Source organism: Hipposideros armiger, unplaced genomic scaffold, assembly GCF_001890085.2.
Source record: "Hipposideros armiger isolate ML-2016 unplaced genomic scaffold, ASM189008v1 scaffold_124, whole genome shotgun sequence".
NCBI lineage: Eukaryota > Metazoa > Chordata > Mammalia > Chiroptera > Hipposideridae > Hipposideros > Hipposideros armiger.
Genome location: NW_017731474.1, coordinates 749,621 through 772,711, shown reverse-complemented (window position 1 = coordinate 772,711; position 23,091 = coordinate 749,621). Strand labels below are relative to the sequence as shown.

General features: G+C 35.4%; 1 protein-coding gene across 1 annotated transcript in view; it reads right to left on the bottom strand.

Moving 5' to 3' along the window:
* Positions 1–5,321: 5,321 nt before the first annotated feature.
* The window catches only part of VPS13A (vacuolar protein sorting 13 homolog A), a 220,528-nt gene continuing 202,758 nt past the window's right edge, over positions 5,322–23,091 (bottom strand). Inside the window, exons 69-72 of the mRNA XM_019648286.1 lie at positions 12,985–13,070; positions 10,408–10,531; positions 7,388–7,462; positions 5,322–5,511 (exon numbers count right to left, since the gene is read on the bottom strand). Coding sequence (XP_019503831.1) covers positions 5,461–5,511; positions 7,388–7,462; positions 10,408–10,531; positions 12,985–13,070 — 336 coding nt within the window. The 3' untranslated portion in view covers positions 5,322–5,460. The remainder of the gene's footprint in view (positions 5,512–7,387; positions 7,463–10,407; positions 10,532–12,984; positions 13,071–23,091) is intronic.

The following is a 23,091-nucleotide window of genomic DNA, read 5'->3' as shown; positions in this document are numbered from 1 at the left end:
ACAAAAGAAAGTGTCATCATCAATGACCGTATTTTTACCAAAGAATAAGCATTCCAAAGAAGCACAGGCTATTTGGTCAATACAAAAATGAGGAAGCATTTTTAAAGTGCACACATTCCCTGAACAATTCTTTTTCGTATGTAATACACATATTCACACAGAGATCGTCATGTAAAAAAGTCTGTAACAATCTATCTGACCTTGCAACAAGCCCCATATACAATTTCTGATAGTTTGTGAGTGTGGATATAAAATTGTTGACATTGAGAACATTTCAATGTAATCTACACTTTTACTCGAATGTTTTTCAGTCCCCAATTGGGAACTTTTGGGTAGCCAATGGAACACTGGTGGTATGGTGGCATAAGAAATGTTTCCAACATAGTCTATTTTAGGTACACTTCTGAGTATTAGACTTTTTATTATACCACTCTCACAGGGTTTCTTGTTACAAGGATTTCATTAGAAGGAACACATTATTAAGGTATCAGAGCAATACTAAATTAAGTGTTCAGTGACAGGGATTTTTAGGTCGACAGATGTCTATCACAGCAGAGGTTAAACTGTAATACAAATTAAGTTGTATGAAGTAAAAAACAATTAAAAATACACTCATATCAACCTAAAAATTTTAAAGTTGCATTTCTTATGTAGCTCTTTGGGTAACCAAAATTATCAATTTTTAAAAAATTCCACAATGCTTTTAAAAATGAACTAATCTATAATTCCAAAGTGAAGCTTTTTAAAAATGATATGGAACAATTTATTTTACAAAATAAAGGTTTTGATTAAAGAAACGTGAAGGTTTGTAATAGAGTAGGACTTTCCTGCTTCGGGCACATCATGAGAAGGCAGGGTTCTTGGGAAAAGACAATAATGCTGGAAAAATAGAAGGCAGCAAGACAAGAGGAAGACCAGATATGAGATGGACTGACTCCATAAAAGAAGCCAGAGGGATGAGTCTACAGGAGCTGAGCAAGGCTGTTGAGGACAGGGCACTGTGCACATCACTCATTCATAGGGTCTCCAGGAATTGAGCTGACTCAAGAGCAAGTGACACACACACACAGAATCCAGCATCTCCTCAGTACATGTGCTGGCTTGCTTTTAGGTTAGCCCTGAAACCAATACTACCTAACACCAATTGTGGCAGAAAGAAAAGCTTGAGAAAAGTCTGTACTAATAGCTATAATTGGCCAATTATCAAGAATATAGATGACAAGAATCGTAAAAACTTAAAACTAATTAATGCTAACTTGATTAGGTTAATATTAGCAGTAAGGTATAATTTCAAAAATATATTTCAAAGGGTTGGATAGGAGGGTGAATGGTCCCCTTTTAGAGTATGTAAAGGAGCTGTGATACTGGGTAGCACCGAAGAAAATCAGGTTGAATAAACTTGGTATTGAATCTTGCATAAAGAATGCAGGTATCTACATTTTCTACTTGAATCCTGCAGAAATGAGGAAATCCAATTATTTTCAGCTAAACTGCATTGACACTGTATAGCACCCTCCAATGAATGAGTATGTTGGCCCTATAAGAATGTAACCCCCGTATAGACTCCCCATTTTTAAGGGCCTTTGGTACCTGTACGGTGAATCCAACAGGAGGTGGATGAAGAAAATTCATCTTACTTAAAAAGAACTTCAGGCTCCAATCCTAGTAAAATGCTTAGTGGGAGAGAAGTTGAAATACATCAAGTTAAATGATATCCTGTGGCCTTTTTTGGGGTGTTGTTTGTGGATCTAACTTTTCTATGGTTTTTCTGGTCCCACTGTCAGTAGGACTTAATACACACCATGAAAGGAAAATATTTTACAAACCCAAACCAAGAGCTATCCTGTCTCCTTACTCTAGGGAAAAAGTCAGTTCTCACAAGGTGCAGACTCCCTGAGTGGCAGATCTGCAGCTTCTTACCTAAGGACAAGCCCCACACAATCCAGAATGTTCAAACCATCATTGGCTGGCCCATGCCTCCAATACCAGTGACTTTCAGCGTTTTGGGGGACTTCTTTAAACTGAATTGTTTAAAATTCACAACAGGAAATAACATTTTATATTGTGACCCAGTACACACAGTAACTAAAATAATATTTCTGGAAATAATGTTTAACCTTGTTAGGTGCAATGATCTCTTCTTTTCTTTCCTTTTCTATTCCACTTTTAAAATATGTTGGTCTTGAGATGTTAAATTGATTTCATGGGTCACGACGGGGTTAAGACTTACAGTTTGAAAAACACTATCCTTGAGAATTTTAGTTGATCTTGAGAAAAGGTAAAAAGTAATGGCCCTGAAACCCAGACAGATTTCTCTGAATTGTGTTGGCTGGGGCACGAAAACACCCAGTCCCAAATGGCTACTTTCACCTTGAGTGTATTCAGCACACTTCTCAGCTCCTACAGGCAAACTACCCCAGTACCTCGTCCCAGTCATTCATACAGGGGCTTTGGCTTGGCCTGAAGGATCAGTTAATATTGGCAACTGATGACTGAATAACTAAGGTGTAGAAAATTCAGCACTGAGTAGAATTTTTACTTTTTATCAGACAGGAATAGGATACTATTTATAAAGTATATCTATAGGTACATATGTATTCAGTGGGATACTATTACTGCTACTACCATCAGAAAGAAGATGACAGAAATAATTAGGATAGAAAAAGAAAAGAAAAACTTCTTATTTATTTGGAGGCCACAGGATAGTTTTGGAAAGGATTAGAGCTATGGAAGAGAGCAGGCCCAGGAAGGACTGCCGATAGCCGGTAATGATTATGTAGGGATCAGAAAATAACTCAGTTGAACTGAGCCTGGGAAAAATCCCAAAGTCTTGCTAACAATACTATGCAAGAAGCAGCCAACATACACTATGAAAAGGAAGCCACTGGAGACATGCACATGTTCTTTGGTTCAGAGAGTGTTTGGTAAATGTGAAGAAATCACAAGCTTCTTTCTGTACCAGAAATCAAAGATGCTGTTTCCAACACAGCTTTCTGGAGGACAGCTGGCAGAGAACAGACACTCTGCCTTGGGTATCACCCAATAATCACAGTCCAGAATATATGCTGTGCTAGAATCCAGGGCCTGGGGCTATAGCTAACAAATAATACAAAGAAAGAACTGACACAGTACTCAAGGCCTTATTCCATGGCAACTACCAAACTACCGAGGTAAGCTTAGCGTTCTCAAGCCAAGAGCCATTAAATGTAGTAAAATGTAATTCAGGGCTGACTATTTTCAAATACAATAAGATGATGGACTCTGTAATATTCAAGAAAAAAGAATACAGAATCAAACACATAATTGTAAATTGTAAAATATTACGTTAAAAAGACTGACTCATCTCGTGATCTGATGTTCTTTGTTTAGATGAAGACAATCTTCTAAGATGACTGACAAATGACTGCTGTTGAAATTGTGGGTCTTTCTACTCTAGAAACAGAGGAAGTGATGGGAAGTGTGATAGGTAGATGACAGGTAGAGGAAAAGTAAGAAAAGGCATTCCTAGATTCTTACTGGTAGGGGAACAGGAAGGATAGGCATGTTGAATGTGCATGTGTAATAGTTACAAGACCTGCTCCTGCTAGCCTCCTGGGGATACTAGAAAGATTTCTACGCTACTCTCTTAGGCTTTCCCCTTTTACCATGAGACACCTGAGTTATGGGTCTGTATTTTTTTCCGAGAATGAACGCATGAAACAGGAGTAGGTATGAGGTCTTCGGCTAATGGCATTGAATGGAACTTCAGTAAAACGACATTTTGGATGAGGACCATCTGATGAGTTTCCTGCCGACCTGTACTCTTAGGCTTAATGCTAATGCATGCAACATTGGAGGGGCTCACGACAGAGAAAATGTGTATGTTACTCTGAACAAACGTCATCATGGGAGCACACACTATCATGGGATTTGAAATTTGTCATCTTTTGACCCAATTTATGTTCAGCAAAGAAAAAAAAACATTCTAGGGGAAACTACTGATAATAAACAATGTGTTTTTACAATCAGAGGAAAATCAACAGTATTTGGTAGCTAGATTTGGTCAGGAAGAAATACAGTTACAACCTGGCATGCTGTTTATTTTAGCTTTTACAACAAAGCAAGGGTTTGAGGAACCTAAGGAGCATTTCACAACCTTTGACAATACAGTCTCCAATTCCAAAAATACTTTATAATAATTTCATGGCACATACAACATGCACAAATACTCTGCATTATTTAATAACTAAATCAGTCACTGCATGATTCTCTTCATGGTTTACAGTCATACATTCAACCCCTTTCACTTGAAAAAGTCCACTAATATTAGAGTTTTTGAACAAATACCAAGAAAAAAACCCATCTTGTTTTTACTAATGTGCAGCCTGTAATTTTTGATCTAATGAGCTATACATGTAAAAGAATGAGTCTCATTTGAATAACTGTAAGCAAACCAGAAATTCTCAATCTATACCAACCGGACGGGCTACTGGGTTCATCTTTAGGGTACATACATTTACTTAGGAGAGGCGCTGTCTATTGTGAAGCATAACTCAAATCTAAGAAGGTGGGGATTTTGTTTATTTTATATTACCAGTGAATGAAAAGTTGGTATTGTTAAGGCTTCAGGGATTTTCCTGTAAAGTCAGCAATCTATTAAAATCATGACCTGGGGAAACCAAGTAGATCCCATGAAGATGGCTTGAGGAAGTATTTCTAAGGCTTCAAAATTTTGAGAAGGGCTTTCCCTATTTGGGTATGACACTCATTTCTTCAAGCCTTCCTTAAAGTGAGGCTTGAAATGGTATTACTATTCAGTCTGTATTATATTATATATAAAAAAGATTATGTTTTATAGTCATGCGGTATATTTGAAGTATAATTCAGACCTATCCTTTATAAAAATATAAGGAAAATAACACCAAAATATTTATCTGTAAAAAGAACTTCATGTTTCTAAAGAAGCCACCACTACTGTTCTCTTGATATCACTGAGGCAATGTTTGATTTGATCACTGATTTCATCACTCCCATCACTTATTCAGGGAGTTTGAAGTAAGCATGATAGACGTTTATAATGTAAACTAGGAACATTAAACTTAGCTCCGTATGAAGGCTAAATATGCTCAATTTCTCTACCATTGCAGAGTATCACCTGGAGCAAAATTTAAGATTCATAAAAGAAACGTTTCTTATACAAAGTCATTAGAATTTTAACCAGAAGCGTGATCCAAGTTAGAAAACCAGATGGATCCCCAAAGAGTCGAAATATTTTAATTACATAACTTTTACCTGATTCTAACTGAAATATATATATATATATATATATATATATATATATATATATATATATATATATATATTTATTTTTTTAATGTACTTGAAATTACTTCTGTACTATATTTCCCAAAGTAGTTTTGGAAGTTACAAGGTGGAAACTGTAATGATTTATTACTGTGTGTCTTCAAGCAGTGTTCTCCATCAGAGGCTTGGGGAAGGTTCTCTTGCTTCTTCTAGCTTTGTGAGGATCCACTGTTGAAGGAAAGAAACAAATATTTACTTACTTCAGTGAACTTGCAAGAAAACTCAAAATGTAATAAATGGCAATCTAGAAGCTGGCTTTCCAGTTTAGTTAGGTTTATCCTCATAAGCTAGTAATTAAATTCATCCTGCATAAGAGATAATTCACTCACTTTAATGTCCCAGACAGTTCAGGGACAATGGTATTGGGTTTTACTTGACAGTAAGAAAGGTTTTCTAAGGTCTTTGGACTTGGATGTTCATCTTCAGAATAAGAAAAGTCAAATGAACCATCCTGAGCGAGAAGGGTAATTTGGCAGCTGAACTGAATAATTCTGGCATAATGTGAAAATTATCTATGCAAAATTCCTTTCAGCCATACCAATTCTGTATCACAAAACTTCATGATTCTACATACAGGATTCAACTGATTGAACAGGAATAATTACATGTAATTCTATAGTGGGTAGCAGCATAATAACATTCTTGAGCATTTTAGATGTTCTCATAATATATTTTCTAATTTGAAATCACAAAGATAAAATGCAAATATAATGTAAACCTTTCTACCAATAATGTCTGCTGTCATTGGGCATGTAATGACAGATAACCTTGTAGGTGATACCGGGGTTATCCCATTAGGAAAAGCTTTAGCAGAGGTCTTTGTGCTTCTTTAACTTAAGGAGAACCTACTGGTTCTAGGATTAAGACAGAGAGAGAACTGAGCTCAGCAGCCCCCTTTGGATGTTTCTAGCAGAGCAGGAGGATTAAATACAAAGCTTCCGAGATAAAACAACATGGTGACAGAGGTTAAATGGAAAACTTATTACAGAGAAACTGAAATTGGTGGTAATGTCCTTCAGCAACATGACAGAAGATGGCCTGAAAGTCACACCATTACCATGCTCTACTCTGTCTTCCTGTCTCAGGCAACATGCATATTGAGGTACTAGTTCCTTCATTCCTCTTTCTTTGTACCTTGTCCCCCTTTCAATTTTCTACTGCTAGTATGCCAGTTTTGCATTATAGCACAATGTCTAGATCGAAAATTGCACAGCACGTGCTGAATTGCCCAAAGTTCCTGCTTTGGGGTCCAATGTGACAAGTGCACTGGTAAAAAGTCATACCCAGCCACCAACACAGAGAGTAGCATGAGGACAGGCAGCCCAGGGATTCAGTAAAGGAGCCATGTGATCTTATTATAAGTTCCATGACACAATGAGTACAATTCAGTATCAGAAATAGCGTCTTAGGTGTGCTTAATGAGGTAGATAACAGTTCTGTCTTCCTTTCTTGACAGTACATATCTTGTAACTGCCATAATCCCTAGAGTATGCATAATGCTTTTCAGTTCACATCACTCACATTTTGAGGAAGCTGAGGTTAACTGACCTCCCCAAGGTCCTACAATCAAGAAGGAACAGAACCAATATTCAAACCCAGATTTTCAGACTACTGGCTTGGCTCCTTTTGTTTTCTTCCATGCTATGTACCATGCTATTGTAATTTTTTATTAATAAAAGTTTTTTATTAAAAAATCACTATAGCTGTACAGTAGATAAATCAACAATTCTTTCCCGGCTTGAGGTGGTAGATTAGCATTAGAATAAAATAATTTGTTTTGTTTATTGACTTTTTTTGAAGTATTACAGAGTAAAGAAATAAAATAAGAACAATTTGATATGAAAACCAAGTAGGTGTGTTGAATTCAATCTAATGAAAAACAGTTTTGGGGAAATATTATCTAGTTACATATATTAAAACTGTCAAAACACAAAAACAAAATTAAAAACAAACAAACCTTATCTGCCTTAAAAAAGAGTCCAATTTTCATGGCTTTAAAATGAGAAGCTGCTACCTACTTAAGTAAAAGATTAATTATATTTACCCTAGCATCCTCTGGGGTCTTGAAGTTAATTATTTTTCCAAACTCTTTGGCATGGAATACAGACTTCACCCGTTCCTATAAACAGAATAAGTAGCTTCATTAATATGAAAATCCAGTTGTAGAAACATGATAAAGAAATGGCATTCCGTTTTAGAGACCTGTGCCTACAGCGTCCACCTTGTAGAAATTATACACCTTAAAAAAAAAGCCAAGAATGGGAAATGAAGAAGAATCAAACACAAAGAGAGAGAGAGGAAAAAAAGACTAAATACTAACACATGTATTATCACTGAACCTAAGTTAATAAGCTGTAGGTGAGATTTTAACTGCTAAAGCCATAAAGGCTTCCACAGAGGATGGGAAGGAGACAAGGCTGGGAGCACTGTCACTCTTCTTCCCCTTCAAAAAACTTCTCAGGTAGTTCTTGGTACCAGGCCATGGAATAATGACGATTTCAGCTCAGAAATAATATACACACATATGTGTACATACGTACATACATACACACACACGTGTTGATGTGTGCGTGTATGTGTGTATGTTATGTAACTTCTGACATTTTAAACCAGTCATTCAATAAGACTGTAGCTTAAAGATCAAAGAAGTCAAGGTGGGTCCTAGATCCTATGAGATTGTCTTCCACTTTTTTTTTTTTTTTTAAGATTTTTTTTTTTTATTGGGGAATTGTGGGGATGGGAACAGTGCTGGAGAATTGGGGAAAGGGGAACAGACAAGTTGCTGTCGTTTTGTTCTTCAATCTACTTATGGAGGATGTTGCTTCACTGGCCCAAGTTGGCACCATCATTGTGCTCTTCTCTGGCGAGGCAGATCAGTCGCCGGCTTCTGGACGGCCGCTCACTGCGGCTGCTGGCCGCTCACTGTGGCTGCTGGCCGCTCACGCTGGCTGCTGGCCACACACGGTAGCCATGGCAATCCACTGCCACAGGGACTGCAGCCCACGCCGTCGCCGGCGACTCACGGCAGCCCAGCTCCAGGTTGAGCTGTTGTTCAGCATCTTAGCTGTAGAGGGCAGTGTCTCTGGCCCTCATATGTGGGATCCGAACTGAGGCCCTCTGGCATCCCAAGCGAGTTCTTAACCATCACGCCACTCGGCCGGCCCGATTGTCTTCCACTTTTTACGCTCCTTCGGTATTCTGTTCAGTGTTGGTGTGGAGAACTGTCTAATGGTGGATGTTAAATATTAGAGGGACAAATGGAAAGAATGGGTTTATTGTTCATCTCTGTTAATTCTGGGTAGGGTCCTAGAGGAAGCAATGTGGAGGTTCTACTAGTCTAACAATAACTATAATTCAAATATCCACACAAATACGGACTCCAGAAGAAATCAGATACTTTTATTTAAAAAAAAAAAAAAGATGGCTGCTGATACAATGTTGCAAGAAAAGGTAGAAGGGGAAGAAACCAAGGAGATAAGAAGTTTATCCTTGGAGAGAGAAAAAAATAGGAAAAAGCCAGGAAAGTAGTATGGGCTAGATCAGAAGCTAATGGCCCCTATCCATTATTTCATGTGCATTCACAGGGCCTTTCATTTTCTGAATAAATCTGAAAAATTCTCAGTGGGGAAAGTTGGTGTAAGATCCCCAAGAACTAATTTCCAGTCTACTCAAAAGCTGCCCCATGTCTTTGAAATAAGTGGTAAGATTGGAGAAACGATTAAACATTAGGCCAGGGGCAGTTCTGCCCTATAGGCTGCCCAGAAGAAATCTTGTTTCTGCTTGTCTGTGTCCAGTGCCCCTTGCTCCAGTAACGACTTTTTGTATCCCCTTTGGGTAATGATTTCTCCCCTTCTCTTACTCCAAATACTTCAGACGGAGCTGACCCTTCCTTCTTCACAGCACCACGGTGATTCTATGACCCTCACCTGGCTATCTGGCCCATTTTAACTCCCTGACCAAAGTGACTGATTCAGGAATAAGCAAGTGACCAAAGGTGGCTCAGTGAGGAGCTTTCATTCTGCTGAGCTACTAGGGTGTAAGCCCGGAACTTCTGCTGGCCAGTCTATCACCAAAGGGGGGCCTGCTTGAGAATGAAGCCAACACTGAAAAAAGTAGAACCTAGAGATGGGGGTGGTGAAAAACGGGAGAATGAAGAAGAGAAAGGGAGGTAGAATAATTGCTAATGATATCATTTGAGCATATATATCTAAGTTCCAAGATGTAGACATAGAGTTTTTAGTTACATAAGTTAATTAAATCCCTCCAAATCAAAACAAAACAAAAATAACAAAGAACAAAACTTAACTTGGGCTATATTTCCTACTAATACAGTGAGTGTCAAAGGGGCCCTGCCCATAGGTATCTGGTCAAACACCTTGAGGCCAAATACATTATCTCCTATCATATATACCTACTGTATTATTCTACCTATATAATACTATATTTGATAATACCCACTATAGTCATTACAACTTACAATGGATATTGAGTCTCTACTGATTCAACAAACGAATAGCAATTCACTGTATTTTATATCAACATCCAAGAATCAGGCACTGTGCTAGCTGATGGGAATCAAAGCAGAGAGAGAAATGGTCTCTGCCTTCAAGTTTATAATTGAATTGGGATGATAGAATAATATCTATAAAGAGAGAAAGAACTATCAACAATTGGCTGTTAGATAACTTTTCGAGTGTTCTTTTGTGAGATTTTCAGGGAAAAACATTCTGTAGGGAAATGCTACGGATTCTGGGATATACAAATGGTTTTCTCATTTTAGTGCCTTAGACAGCAGTGAGGAGGTAGGGTTCTATTACTGAATATAATGAGGGCCTGAGGATGCTGTTGTCAATGTAATAGCACGTAAAGTAGGTTTTTGTTTTGTTTTGTTTGGTTTGGCCTAGCTTTCTTTTCTTTAAGCCTGAGTAAGACAGCAGGTGTACAGGAAAACCATACGAAGACAAAGCAACATCTATAAAAGAGATGGAAATGTTACAAAAGTGAGGGCTACTTCAATGCGTTATTTTCAGTTCTAAGTTTTTAAAAGAAATCTATTCAACATACCTTTGCTTCAATGCGCAATCTTCTCCCATGAACAATGAATGGCTCTTTGGTAAACTCATCAAAACTGTACTGCCACTCACATGTAAGCTGTCCAAACGTTCCCTTTGTTACAAACAATACACCACTGCAAAAAATAATCCACTTTAAAATCCGAGGCACTTATATCCAACAATAGAATAATACCAGGATACACACGTTCTTTGCAAGTGCACACAGAACATCCGCCAAAAGGGACTATATTCTGGGTCATAAGAAACCTCAATGAACTTAAAAGAACTGAAATCATACGAAGTATGTTCTCAGCTCAAAATGAAATTAAACTAGATATCAATAACAGAAAGATAAGATTTTTAAATGCTTGAAAATTAGCAAACGTCTAAATAATCCATAGGTCAAAAAATCTCAAAGGGAATTAGAAAATATTTTGAACTGACTGAGAATGAAAATACAACACAACCTAATTTGTGGGATGCAGTTTAAGCAATGTTAGTAGGGAACTTATAGCACAACATACTTATATTAGAAAAAATGAAGTAGTTATAAAGTCAAATATATAAGGCACTTCATAAGAAATAGAAAAAATCTGCAGAATCAATTATCAACCAATATTTTGGGAAACTTTCTTGTAATTAATACTTTAGAATAAATGCTTTTATTACTAAAGCTCCATGTAATATGTTTACGACCTACATCAGAAAGAGGTTTTAAATATTGTTTTCCCATTTTGAGGGGAAAAAAATAAAGCAATGCAAATGCATTCTATCTATAATAATTTTATTTAATCCTTCCTGCAAAGGTCATTTTCTCCCAATTCTTCCCTCTGGTTGAAACAGCAACTGTAGTTACAACCAGAAAGTTTATTTAAGTAACATATACTTTTAAGTTAAGGAACTGAGTTAAAGAAAAAGCTGGCTCCTGGCTGGAACGGAAGAGAAATCTAATCAGGATTTACATCTCTCACCTCTGTCTTCTGTCTCTGATACCCTCTGTCACCAATCCTGGATCATAGTGGCTACGGGACAAACCTATGGCTATGGAACTGGTCCTCTAGTACATCTTTAACCATATGAAAAATCAAAGATAGGCTAATCTTGTAGCAGGTATCTAGTACTCCCTATCTTGATTCAAAGACCCTTTTGTCCTCAAATCTGAAACTTAGAAAGAAAGGAAATCCTAAGAATAAATATTACCTTTCAATCAATTACAACTAACTTCCTTTACTCTGTCGAGTTCTACTATGTTGAAAAGAAGGTAAATTTTTAAATGTTTCAAGATTTGTAAGCTAATAAACTTTGCAACTGACTCTTAACTCTGAGGAGTCACCCTTCCTTTAGTCAATGAGAGAGAGGGTTACTAAAAACATGACTGAAAATTGCTATAAACAAAAATGACTGCTGAAGCACTGTCTGTAACTATAAAAGTTTAGAAACAATTTAGATGTAAATTACAGTATATATTACCAAATAAATACTAGGCAGTCATTTACAACTTAAGAAAGATCTTCATATGCTGACATAGAATACTCTTCAAAACAAAGATTTTAAGTAAAGAATTAAAACAAAGTACAGAATTGTATGCATAACAGATTTCCATTTACATCAAAATACATATATATGTGTATGCTTGCATAGGCAAAAAAATATTTCAGGAATGACTCAAAAGAAACCAGTAAAAATGGCTGCCTCTGGGATGGGGAAAAGAGGAACTGGTATCAGATGGAATGATACCTTTTACAAGTATACCTTCTATAATATTGTGTGAGTTTTCTAGTTTGTGTTACTTTTTGCACAAGAAAATTAAGATAGTAATGTAAATTTTAGATTTAGAAATTATTTGGATTACAAACATTAAAAATGACTAAGTTCAACAGTCAACTTGAACTAACAAGATATTGACAGAACTTTGCCTTTTCAATAGTGGCCAAATTGATCACTCCTTTCTATTCAGCCATAACCTCTCCTCCCTCAGCCATTTTCACTCTGCTAACCAGAAATCTCCATATTGATAATGCACTTGCTTATTCTTTTCAACAAATGCCTCCTGGAAAACCTGCCCATGAAGCTATGCCACTGTGCATTTTTGCATGTACCCTTCTACTGTCTACAGGTCTATTTAAGGACTTGTCTGTAGCTGGGAATACCCACATAAAATCTGATCTGTCTCCAGTGGTACAGCTATTTATGTGAGTAATCAATATGTATTCTAATGAAAAGATACCACCAGAAGACTATTGACTTCTGGGATAACCTGAAAGTTTGTATGTTTTCAGAGAGGGGGAAGGCATGGTATTGGTCTACCCTTGAGAGGATAGTTTTATGGAAATTTCTGTATCAGTCTGAATTGGTTGAAATAATTTCTAAATTATTTATGTTTGTGGGTAGCACTGCAGTTTAGCTGTATGCATGCACAAAGCTAAACATGAATTTATGGAAGATTTTAGGTACCAGGCTTATCGAGCAAGATCACCAGAGTTAGCAGGAGGAATCAGTGTGACTGGAACAAAAGGTGACTAACAGCTGCTTCACATCATGAGTGCTGTCAGTTAAACCCTTATCAAGTTACATTAGAGAAAGTTACCTTTTGGTTATCATTAACATATCTGTTTTATTGATCATGACATGGGTAAAATATTTGTATTTTGCAAATCTTCCATTTTCCATGACCTAAAAAGAGGTGAAAGAGAGAAAGAGAGAGAAAATTAGTAATACTCCTATGTAAGGCAAGTAATCCCTTACAATCCTCTAAAAACCATTTCTCAATGGAGGCAAATCATTAACATACTTATACAATAAATACATCATCAGAAAATTGAATATTCACAAAATCATTGCTGCTTCCTTTTTAAAAGCACCGATCTGGACTGCTTTACTCAAGATTATTCAATTGCAGCTACATCAATCTTTAATGCTGGAGTTTTAGAAAATATTGTTATCATCTTACAAAGTTTAAATTGAGCTTATTAAGTTTACTATTAAACTATCACATTCATTTTACCTTGGAATATATATTAGTATTTGATCACATCTGCAGAAAAACACATGTAAACACATATTTAAACAAATGTTATCACATAAATTACTACTAGCTCCCACCTTGCCTCTTCCCTGGAATTTCCCTATTTGCCTTACAAACATGCTTTTCTTTGCCACTCTCGTAACTCATTCAAAAAGAAGGAACAGAGTGTTTGGGGGCAGGGAACCCCAGGACCTAATATGGCCTTTATTTTCAAGTCTGTTGAAACACTGTCCATGACATTGTCAATAAATCCTTTGTCCCAGAAAATATAAACATAACTATATAAACAAAAGAGACTTGATCATTTTAATATCTGTTCTAAATACTATTTGCTCTGAGGATGCAGTTAGTTCGGCTATTCAAAATATATAGTAAGATAAACTAATATTTCTAAAAGGCAAGCAATGTAACTGTGATGAAGATCCTTCAACAAAAGGTGTCTTAAGAATTTATCCAAAATGTTAGATCTCTTGAACAAATTCCAAAAGAGGATATAGAAAATTATGTTTCATGAGGCTGTATCAAAAAACTAAAATGATTTAGCATAGAAGAAAGCTAACAAGAGACGTTGTAATAATCTTGGTAGAGAAGCTTGATAGAACAGACTTCAGTTCTATTGGAGACAGAAGTTAAAACAACCACAACAATAACAAAAACCTAACTTCAACAGCAGGGTGAGGCATACAAACTAATTGCATGGAAGAATTCTCTAACTTCAAAGATTATAATATTGAGTATCTTTATTATTTCCTGTAGCCAGTAGGGCAAGTAAACACGAATTCCTTTGATTACAAATGACAAACAAACATAACCACAGAAGAAATTGGCAAGAATTATTAGATAACAAATTATGCAGGTAAATGTGAAAAACTAGGCAAAATGGGTCATGCATTAAGAAAATACAAAAGATTAAGAGAAAGAAGCATCAAATATTGGAGAGGAAGAGGAGAAATTATTTGCAGATCCGATATATCTGGAAATCTCAAGTACACAAAACCCAGTAACTTTTATAAACACAATAATCAACTTGAAAAATGGAAGGAAAAAAAATCTCTTTTACAAGGGTAATAAAAAAGAAATTAACACAAGTTTAAAAAATAACATGCAGAATTTATGGTATGTGATAAAAGCTGTAACACTCTATTGAGGGGAATAACAGAAAATTTGAAAATGGAAATCCATGTCTTATTCCTGGATAGAAAAAAATCATTACAATAAAGATGTTATCTCCTCCTTCCCCCATTTTTACACGTGCACACACACTCAACTTGATCCCAAGATGGTATTTGTTAAGTTTGTTTTGGGGAGGGCGAGCAGTGACTTGACAAAATACTAAAATTTATCTAGAAAAAAAGTGATAATAGCCAGTATATTATGAAAGAAGAATGAGAAGAACTACCTTAGCAGATACTAATACAATTTACAAGTTGCAGTAGTGAAACAGTTTGGTGCTACTAGAAGTTATATACAGATATATCAATAGAAAAAATATAGATTCCAGAAATTGACCAAAATGCACACAGGACTTTATAAAATTTTATATGTCCAAATGTAGGAATTTATGAAATCAAGATTGCATTTCCAATTCCTGGGCAAAAGTACGTTATCACATAAATGGTGTTTCAGGCAAGTAAATGGCTAAAGATGGAGCCCTACTTCTCTCTTTACACCAAATTAATTCCACATGAATCACTTATTTAAGTATACAAAACTACAGAAGTACTAAAAAAACACATTTTAATAATCTTAAAGTGGGAAAGGCTTAAATATAAAACACAAAGTCCAAAAAACTTAATGTAAATAATTCCTAAGTACACAAAAATTAACACTACTGAATGGCAAAACAATAAGCAAGTAAATAGAAATAAAATAACAAAAAAATCAAAAGATGAGTTGGGAAAATACTTGTTAATGCAGAGATATAGAGCTAACTTTAAAACACAGAATTCTACAAATACGAATAAACCAACTGAAGAAAAATGAGTAAACCAATAAGAAATGCGAGTTTATGAATAGGTAGTTCAGCAAAACATAAACAAAATATGACCAATAAACATATGAGAAAACGTTCAACTTAACTCAAAACCAAGAAAATGCAAATCAATTCAATGTATCCTTTGAATCAGCATTGCCACTACTAGGATTTATCTTATACAAAAGTAATGCTAAGATATACATATAGAAATCTTCATGGTAATATTGTATTAAATGAAAAAAATGTAAATGTTCATTAATAGGGGACTGTTTAAATAAATCATAGAATAGCCGTACAATGGGACATTATGCAGTCATGAAAAAGGAAAAGGTAGACTTGTGTACTGATATCAAAGATGTGCAAGATACTAATATTAAGTGAAATTATTGAGAATGAATTGGGGTGGGTAGCAGAAACATATATGTATATATTTATATATGCACAGAAGTTTTCTGGAAGAGTTGGTAGTAACACACCAATCTGTTCGTTGCACTTATCTCTGGGCTTGGGAAGGGTAATAGTGGGGTTGGAAGTGAAGCTTTATTTTTAACTTTACATCTCTTTGTTTCAGCTTTGTGGTATTTCAAAAGAAATTAGCTTAAAAGTATTTACTTTCTTTTGTTCTATTTGGCCAAGTTTTAAAATCAAGAATACAAATATTGATCTCAAGAATATCACTGCTACTAGGAGTCAAGCGTCTATATATCCTGTTAATAGATCACAACCTTCAAATAACTTAAAGACTATGGTTTAACTATAATCTCAGTACCTAGCTTCTATTTCAATATTGTGTTGAGTTTGGGCATTGCAGTTGACCCTGCTTCTCATTACTTTCCACTTTTCAGACCCAAATTAAATCAAATCGAACCTGTGCATATAAGCAATTAAACCATTTTCAACAGTCACAATAACATCCAGTATAAACAAAAGCTAAAAAATAAAAAAAGTCATGCAATGTTTTTGGGGTTCATCAAAAACCTTAAATATAACACTTGAAAGACGAATGGACTTTATGATCCAAACCATCTACTCTGAAACATACAATGAACTATATTCTTTATTACAATGGATATATTTAAATAAATGTCAAAGATAACTCTTTATACAGCAAAAGTTGCTGATAACTCTCTATTACAAACACGTGAATATGCAATAAGAATTGGGCTATAAGCAGAAGCTAAAACTTTGGAACTAAATCCCATAGAAGCAAGAGAGAGAATGTGATAGCGTATTAGCCATCATCTTTCATCATGCTGTTAAAAGTCTACAAATGTCATGCTTTGTTAACAATTTCCTGCCTAACTACAATACCTTGCTTTGCAAACATAATTTGTTCCAGAAACAACCTACTCATATTGTAAGACATTGCTCGTTTACCACATTAAAATGTATTACAAATGTTTGCTCATCTTGTGTAACACTCGCAAACCATGTTGTTCGCAATCCAAGGTTTTACTGTACTTGACTTTATAAATTCTCTGCATATGAAGTTTTATACTTTTCAAAATGTCATTATATATTATTTTGGGGGAAAACAACAACAGAGTTTTAGACCTGAAGAAATGTTATTGTATCACTTCCTTTAATACATGAAGAAATTTGAGGATCAGGTGTCTTTTCTGTCTAGTCTTCACAACCTTGTGTACTTAGGTTAGATTACAGTTAAATGACTTGCTTGGGGTCTTACTGTCAGTTGCAAAAGTTGGCTCAGAAAGTGGTTTCTTCACTTGTAATTCCAGTGCTTTTCACTACACCATGATGTCTCCTCTTATGGTGTCAGTCATTAAGTTTCCTATGGTACCTCAAAAATGTCTTCAAGGGCTGGCCGAGTGGCGCATTGGTTAGGAGTTGGCTTAGGACGCCAGCTATGAGCAGCAGGGCCCGGGTTCGGATCCCACATTGGGGGCCAGTGATGCTGCGCCTCTACAGCTAAGATGGTGAATAATAGCTCGACCTGGAGCTGGGCTGCTGTGAGCCGCCGCTGATGGCGTAGGCTGCAGTGGGGCTGGCCGGCAGCTGGCATACGCAGCCGTCCAATGGCCCATGAGTGACTGCCTCACCCAGGAAGAGTGCAATGATAATATCAACTTGGGCCAGTGAAGCGACATCCTCCACAACTAGACTGAAGAACAAAAGGACAGCAACTTGTCTGTTCCCCTTCCCCAGATTCCCTAGCGCTGTTCCCCTCCCCCAACTCCCCAATAAAAAAAAATCTTAAAAAAAAAAAAGTCTTCAACATCCCTGGAAGCTGGGTGCTGCTGAGGCAGACTGCTAAGGCAGGTCAGGATGGCTGGGTGTTTTTTTAGGTTAACAGGATCCAGATAGTTTAGTACTGATATTCTACCTTTCTCTATCCCAAACAGATGCTAGCTATGAATGTTTCGGCTAAAATAATTTGTGATTCCCTTTAAAATAAATGAACTGCAAAACCATGACTAGGGGTCACTCTGTAGAGCCTTTGCATAAAGACCAAGATTTAGCTGAAACATCAAATGACTTGGCTAAAATATCAAGTACAATAGCCCGTACTTTAGATATGTTAGCCTAATTTAACATGCTAGAATGTTAAAGGAAAAACAACTTTTTCTTTATTCATAAATATATTATGAATTACCTATCATCGTTTGAGAACTTTCTTAAAGAAATAAACAGAAACACAAAGGTAACTGCATTCATTCCATATAATTAATTGTCAGAATCTACAGGTAACGATTCAAATGTATGGTTACTACATTTAACCATTAGTAAAAGGGTCCCTTTTGTATTAGAAAAGATGAGCATGTAAACATTATTAGATATAAATAAATCCAAACCAAATTGATCATAAACTTAGAGACACATAAAATAGGAACTTTGAAAGATAGTGGTATCAGGGTTATCCTCTACTAATATCTGTATTTCCTATCAGATAAGTCCCAATACTTCAGAAAGAGAACATAAGCTAGAAACTATGATGCAGAAAACATTGCTAACACACTCAAATCATACAAATACTGCGACATAGCAGAGTTCTATAACAGAAATAGTTAAAAAAAACAAAAGCAAAATATGACAAGACAGATATTAGGAACAAATCACTAATGTAGAAGGTTTTAAATCTCAAATATATAGTTGTCCCTAAGTATCTGTGGGGGATTGGTTCCAGGAATTCCCCTGGATACAAATATCTGCAGATGCTCAAGTCCCTTAGTTAGCCCTGTGTATCCATGGGTTCCATATCTTTGCATTGAATTCAATCCATCATTGGTAGAACCAGTAGATAGATACACAGGGCTGACTGTAAAGTGCTAAGATTCATGGCAAATATATTTTAAAAAATTGGATAAAGGATAAGAACACAGAGCTCAGCAAAAACCAAAATCTGATTAATACCTAAATTTTTAAAGGTCATGGGTGATAAAAGGAAAATGAAATTCATTTAGATGAAAGGTAAAGAAAAAGAATGCTATAAAAAAAAGAAAATCTACTGGTTTTAAATAAACTGGTTAATTTGAATAGTCAGGAGATGATGGGAAAAAGAAAAGGTTTATGAACAGATTATACTAAAAATTAAATTAACTTTTTTAAAACAACAAAATTCAGGCAGATACGTGTAATTGGAAATTAAAATGGTAAATGCTACCATTTCTCAATTATTTAGGAAGCAAATAAATAGCCAAGTTTTTCAAAACAATCTTATCTTTAGAGAAAAATTGTAATCAATAACCTCCTTAGAGTTACCCGATTAAAGGTTATTGGTAAAAAATGTTTTCAAATTTACTTCAAGTATGAAAGACTATGTGGGCCACGGCCAGCAGAAACAGGCATTCAACCAGTTTCATGATCAAATACAGTAGAAATTCATTATCTCAAGGCTCAATGATTTCATATATGCAACAGAATAAATGTAAACAACACTAAAAAAGTGATATTTAGCTTATTCTGTGAGGCATGTTGATTTAAAAAAAAATCAAATTTCATTGACTGTCATCAAATCTGAAGAGGAATTAGCCCTTATTTAATCCCCCCTACCTTTGTCTCCTCCCATGCTACTAAGCTATTTCGATTGTCAGTCAAAGCATAAACTCTGCTGACATCTTAGACAAAGCAGGAAAGCTGAGCATAATCCTGTGACATCAAATCAAATCAAACTATTACCTTAAGAAATGTGAATTGTAATCAACTGGTCAACTAAAACAGTCTAGAGAAAGGACAGCATTATGTTCATGACATAATTATATACACTAACAACAGCAGACCATTAATTAACCTATCTAATACATTCTAGAGATAGGGCCAGAGAGGTAGGTCAGTAATAATTTAAATCTATAGTTATGAGTCTCTTGAACGCATTTCCAGCAGAACCTCTGCTGAGCAGCAGTTACTGACCCATGATACTATATATACTTGTAAACAACAATAACATCTTTAAAATACTGTATAATTCAGAGCAAAACAAATCTGAGGTTTTATTATTTCTACTGCTCATCAATTAGTGGGTGAAAATCATCCTGGTATTTTAATTATTAACCTTGAAAGGAAAAAACAGATAAGATTTAATGATGCTTTTATCTTCATAAAGAGAAACAACCGAGGGATACAGAATTATATAATAATGAGCAAAAACTAGCATCAAGTCGTAATGAAAATATAACAATGAATTATTAGACATTGTAGTAATAATCATATATACTACTTCACTTGTTTTAATCGTAGCAACACCACCAAGGTATTGTTATCTTGGTGTTACGTATCTCAACACCAAGATACTGTTAAGTACTACAATTAGTTCCATTTTGCTGTCTGGAAATTGAGGTCAGACAAGCATAATAAAGGATTATAAAGCTATTAAAAAGAAAAGGCTGGAACTGAACTCAAGTTTACTTGGTTCTAGAATCCAGGCCCTGTGCCATCGGGTACTGCTGCATCAGATAATTTTTATTGTCAACATGAGCACAGAATAACTACATATATATTCCAGTAGATGCACTGGGATCCCATTTTAGCAGCTCATTGGAATATGGGTTCAGCTACCTCACAAGCTGTATCATGTCTCTGGCAATGCTTCAATTTTACATAATGCCTAAGATCACTCTCTCTTTTGAAGATTAGGCATATCTTATGTCTCTTGATTTCTATAGTTCTCAGAGCCTCACATGTAGCAGCTAATCAGTAGGAAATGACACTGTGAAGATCAGACATTACAGGGTTGGACTCTAACAGGGCATGTGTTTTATTCCCCAATCACCAGAATGATCAAGCTCATTACAATAATAATCTCATGAGATGAACAGGAATCTTGACTACTCTCTTCAAGGCTGTCACCTTAAGATCTAGAAGAGTGTCTCATGCATATCTAATAGGAGTTTAAATACTTGCGTAAAACCAAATACATTGCATTAATTTTTTTCTTTGCATTCATATATACTACGCTACCAAATCATCCAAAAATGCAATTATACATATATATTTCTACATTTAGTCTTTTGCCAGTTTTAACATTTAAAGTAGCCTGGCACCTTATTCCAGAAAGGTTAACTTTACATGATATATCCAGCCTCCCACATTTGTATTCCAACACTAGCTTCATGAGATCTCCAACTAAAACGAATATCTAAACACGAACTACCACAAAATATCTAAATGTGCATTCTCCACATTACTTCTTATAGGGTTCTTTATAGCGGTAAATTTCACCAAAAAATTGGCATTATAGCTCATTAGAGTCATCTTCAAGAGTAACTAGGCTATTAATTTCATTCGAATTTATAACTAAAGACTCTTAACTGACAAAGTATATACACATGTTGCTTCCTTTCATAGATGACATTAAATTTTGTTTTTCGATGCATGAAAGAGGTCTCCAATCTTATTTTGTATGAAAATGAACTGTTTCATTTGGCGAAAGAACATCCTTTCTTTCATAGGACATTTGACCAGTGAAAAAAATAGACCTTTCATACTTATACTTAACACTATTGTTAGAGGACATACTAAAAAAAAAAAAATTCTAAATGAGCTTTACTAAACTCAACTTATGCTGAGAATCTCTGTGCTATCCCAAGTAACCAGGTAAGTTATAAGTAGAGCTCTAACACATCAGTAGAGAAGTCCTGGGTTGAGTCCCAGGTTATAATTTAGCACCTTTAGCTAAATGCAGGCTAAAGACCTTCTAAACTAATATCTACTGCAGAGTTTTAGCTCTATTTGCACATCCTCAGTAAGAAAGTCTCAAGTTGAACCTACTCAAACTTAACACCTGAGGATTTCTTTTAAAGTTAAATGGACTAAATTTTATATTTCAATAGTATTTAGCCTTCCTTACTATATTTACAAATTTAAGGACACAATGATGCCAAACTTTTGGAAAAGATTTAGAAATCAAATTAGTCTCATTTAAGTTGCTCATTGAAAAAGAGAATTAAAAAATTCATTTTACACTTGAGATAAAAACTGGAACCTCTCCTATGGAACTGTCACCTCTAGAAAAAGACAAAATTTCAAAGTCCTTTTCAAAAAGTATTTTTATGTAATATTGGAAGGCTCTAAGTGGAGTGAATTACTCTATTGGTCCAAAATTGTGTGACTTACTACTAAATGTTTAAGAGTATGGGCCTTTGAAAATGATGTGCCAAAGACTCTCAATAGATTTCTGCTAAACTAATAAATGAGGTACGAGAACTGTATCCAAGTTGGGTAGGTAATCTCCTTTTCCTTGGGATCTGCTTTATCCACGATGCTAAGAATGCTAATATACCTGGGTAACAGAATTTGGCTCTCTTCAATTTTCTCATCCCATTCAGAAGTACGCTTCTGGAGAGGAAGAGTTACAAAATGAAGAGTGAAATCCAATAAGCCTTTGTCTCCTAGCTCTTGTGCACTTACTCAAAATGTCAGACGAAGCCAGGAAGAGTGTTCGGCACTACTCTGGTGATCTGACTGCCTATGGTAAGCCCTTTCTTCCAGATCAGTTGTAATTCTCCTCCCGGAGTAAAGAGAAAGACCACGTCGGCTGAAGGCAGTTATCTTCCAATTTCTATTAAGGCAGTGTCTGAAGCTAATTATAAACATCTTTAATTTCTGAAAAAAAAGAAATACACAACAAACACAAACAGCCTCCCTTCTACAATTTACATAAAAGCAACTAGGCTTATCTTTGTAAGAGATGTAGGAGATCCAAAGAAAACATAAATAAAATTTTAAAATATCTAAAACGGTTAAGAATAGAGTACCCCCATGGGACAACCTAGCTGTCGGTTCATACACAATGGAAAGACACACACACACACACACACACACACACACACACACACACACACACTTTAAGAGGAGATTTAAGGGGTAGAAATATTTTTAAAAGTTAAAGTCAAAACATACAAATACGTTCAATCAAAAAATAAGCTCTTCTACATAAGCTATAAAAATAAAGAAAAGGTTCTGCTGGAAGTTTATGTATTCCAGAAATAAAAACCAGGTTTCCCATATTAAGAGTTATTGTATGAGTGGGTGACTTAAAATCTTTACAAGTTAATAATTGTTTATAAAAATTTATAGTAAAATGAAAAATATGTAACAGAAACTTGGATCATGATTACATAAAAAAATTTAAAAAGGAAATAACACCATTAATGGTGGGGAGACAGAATAATTGGATATATTTTTTTCTTTTCTAGTTTCCTACTTTACCGAGAATATATTACTTTAACAATGTAGAA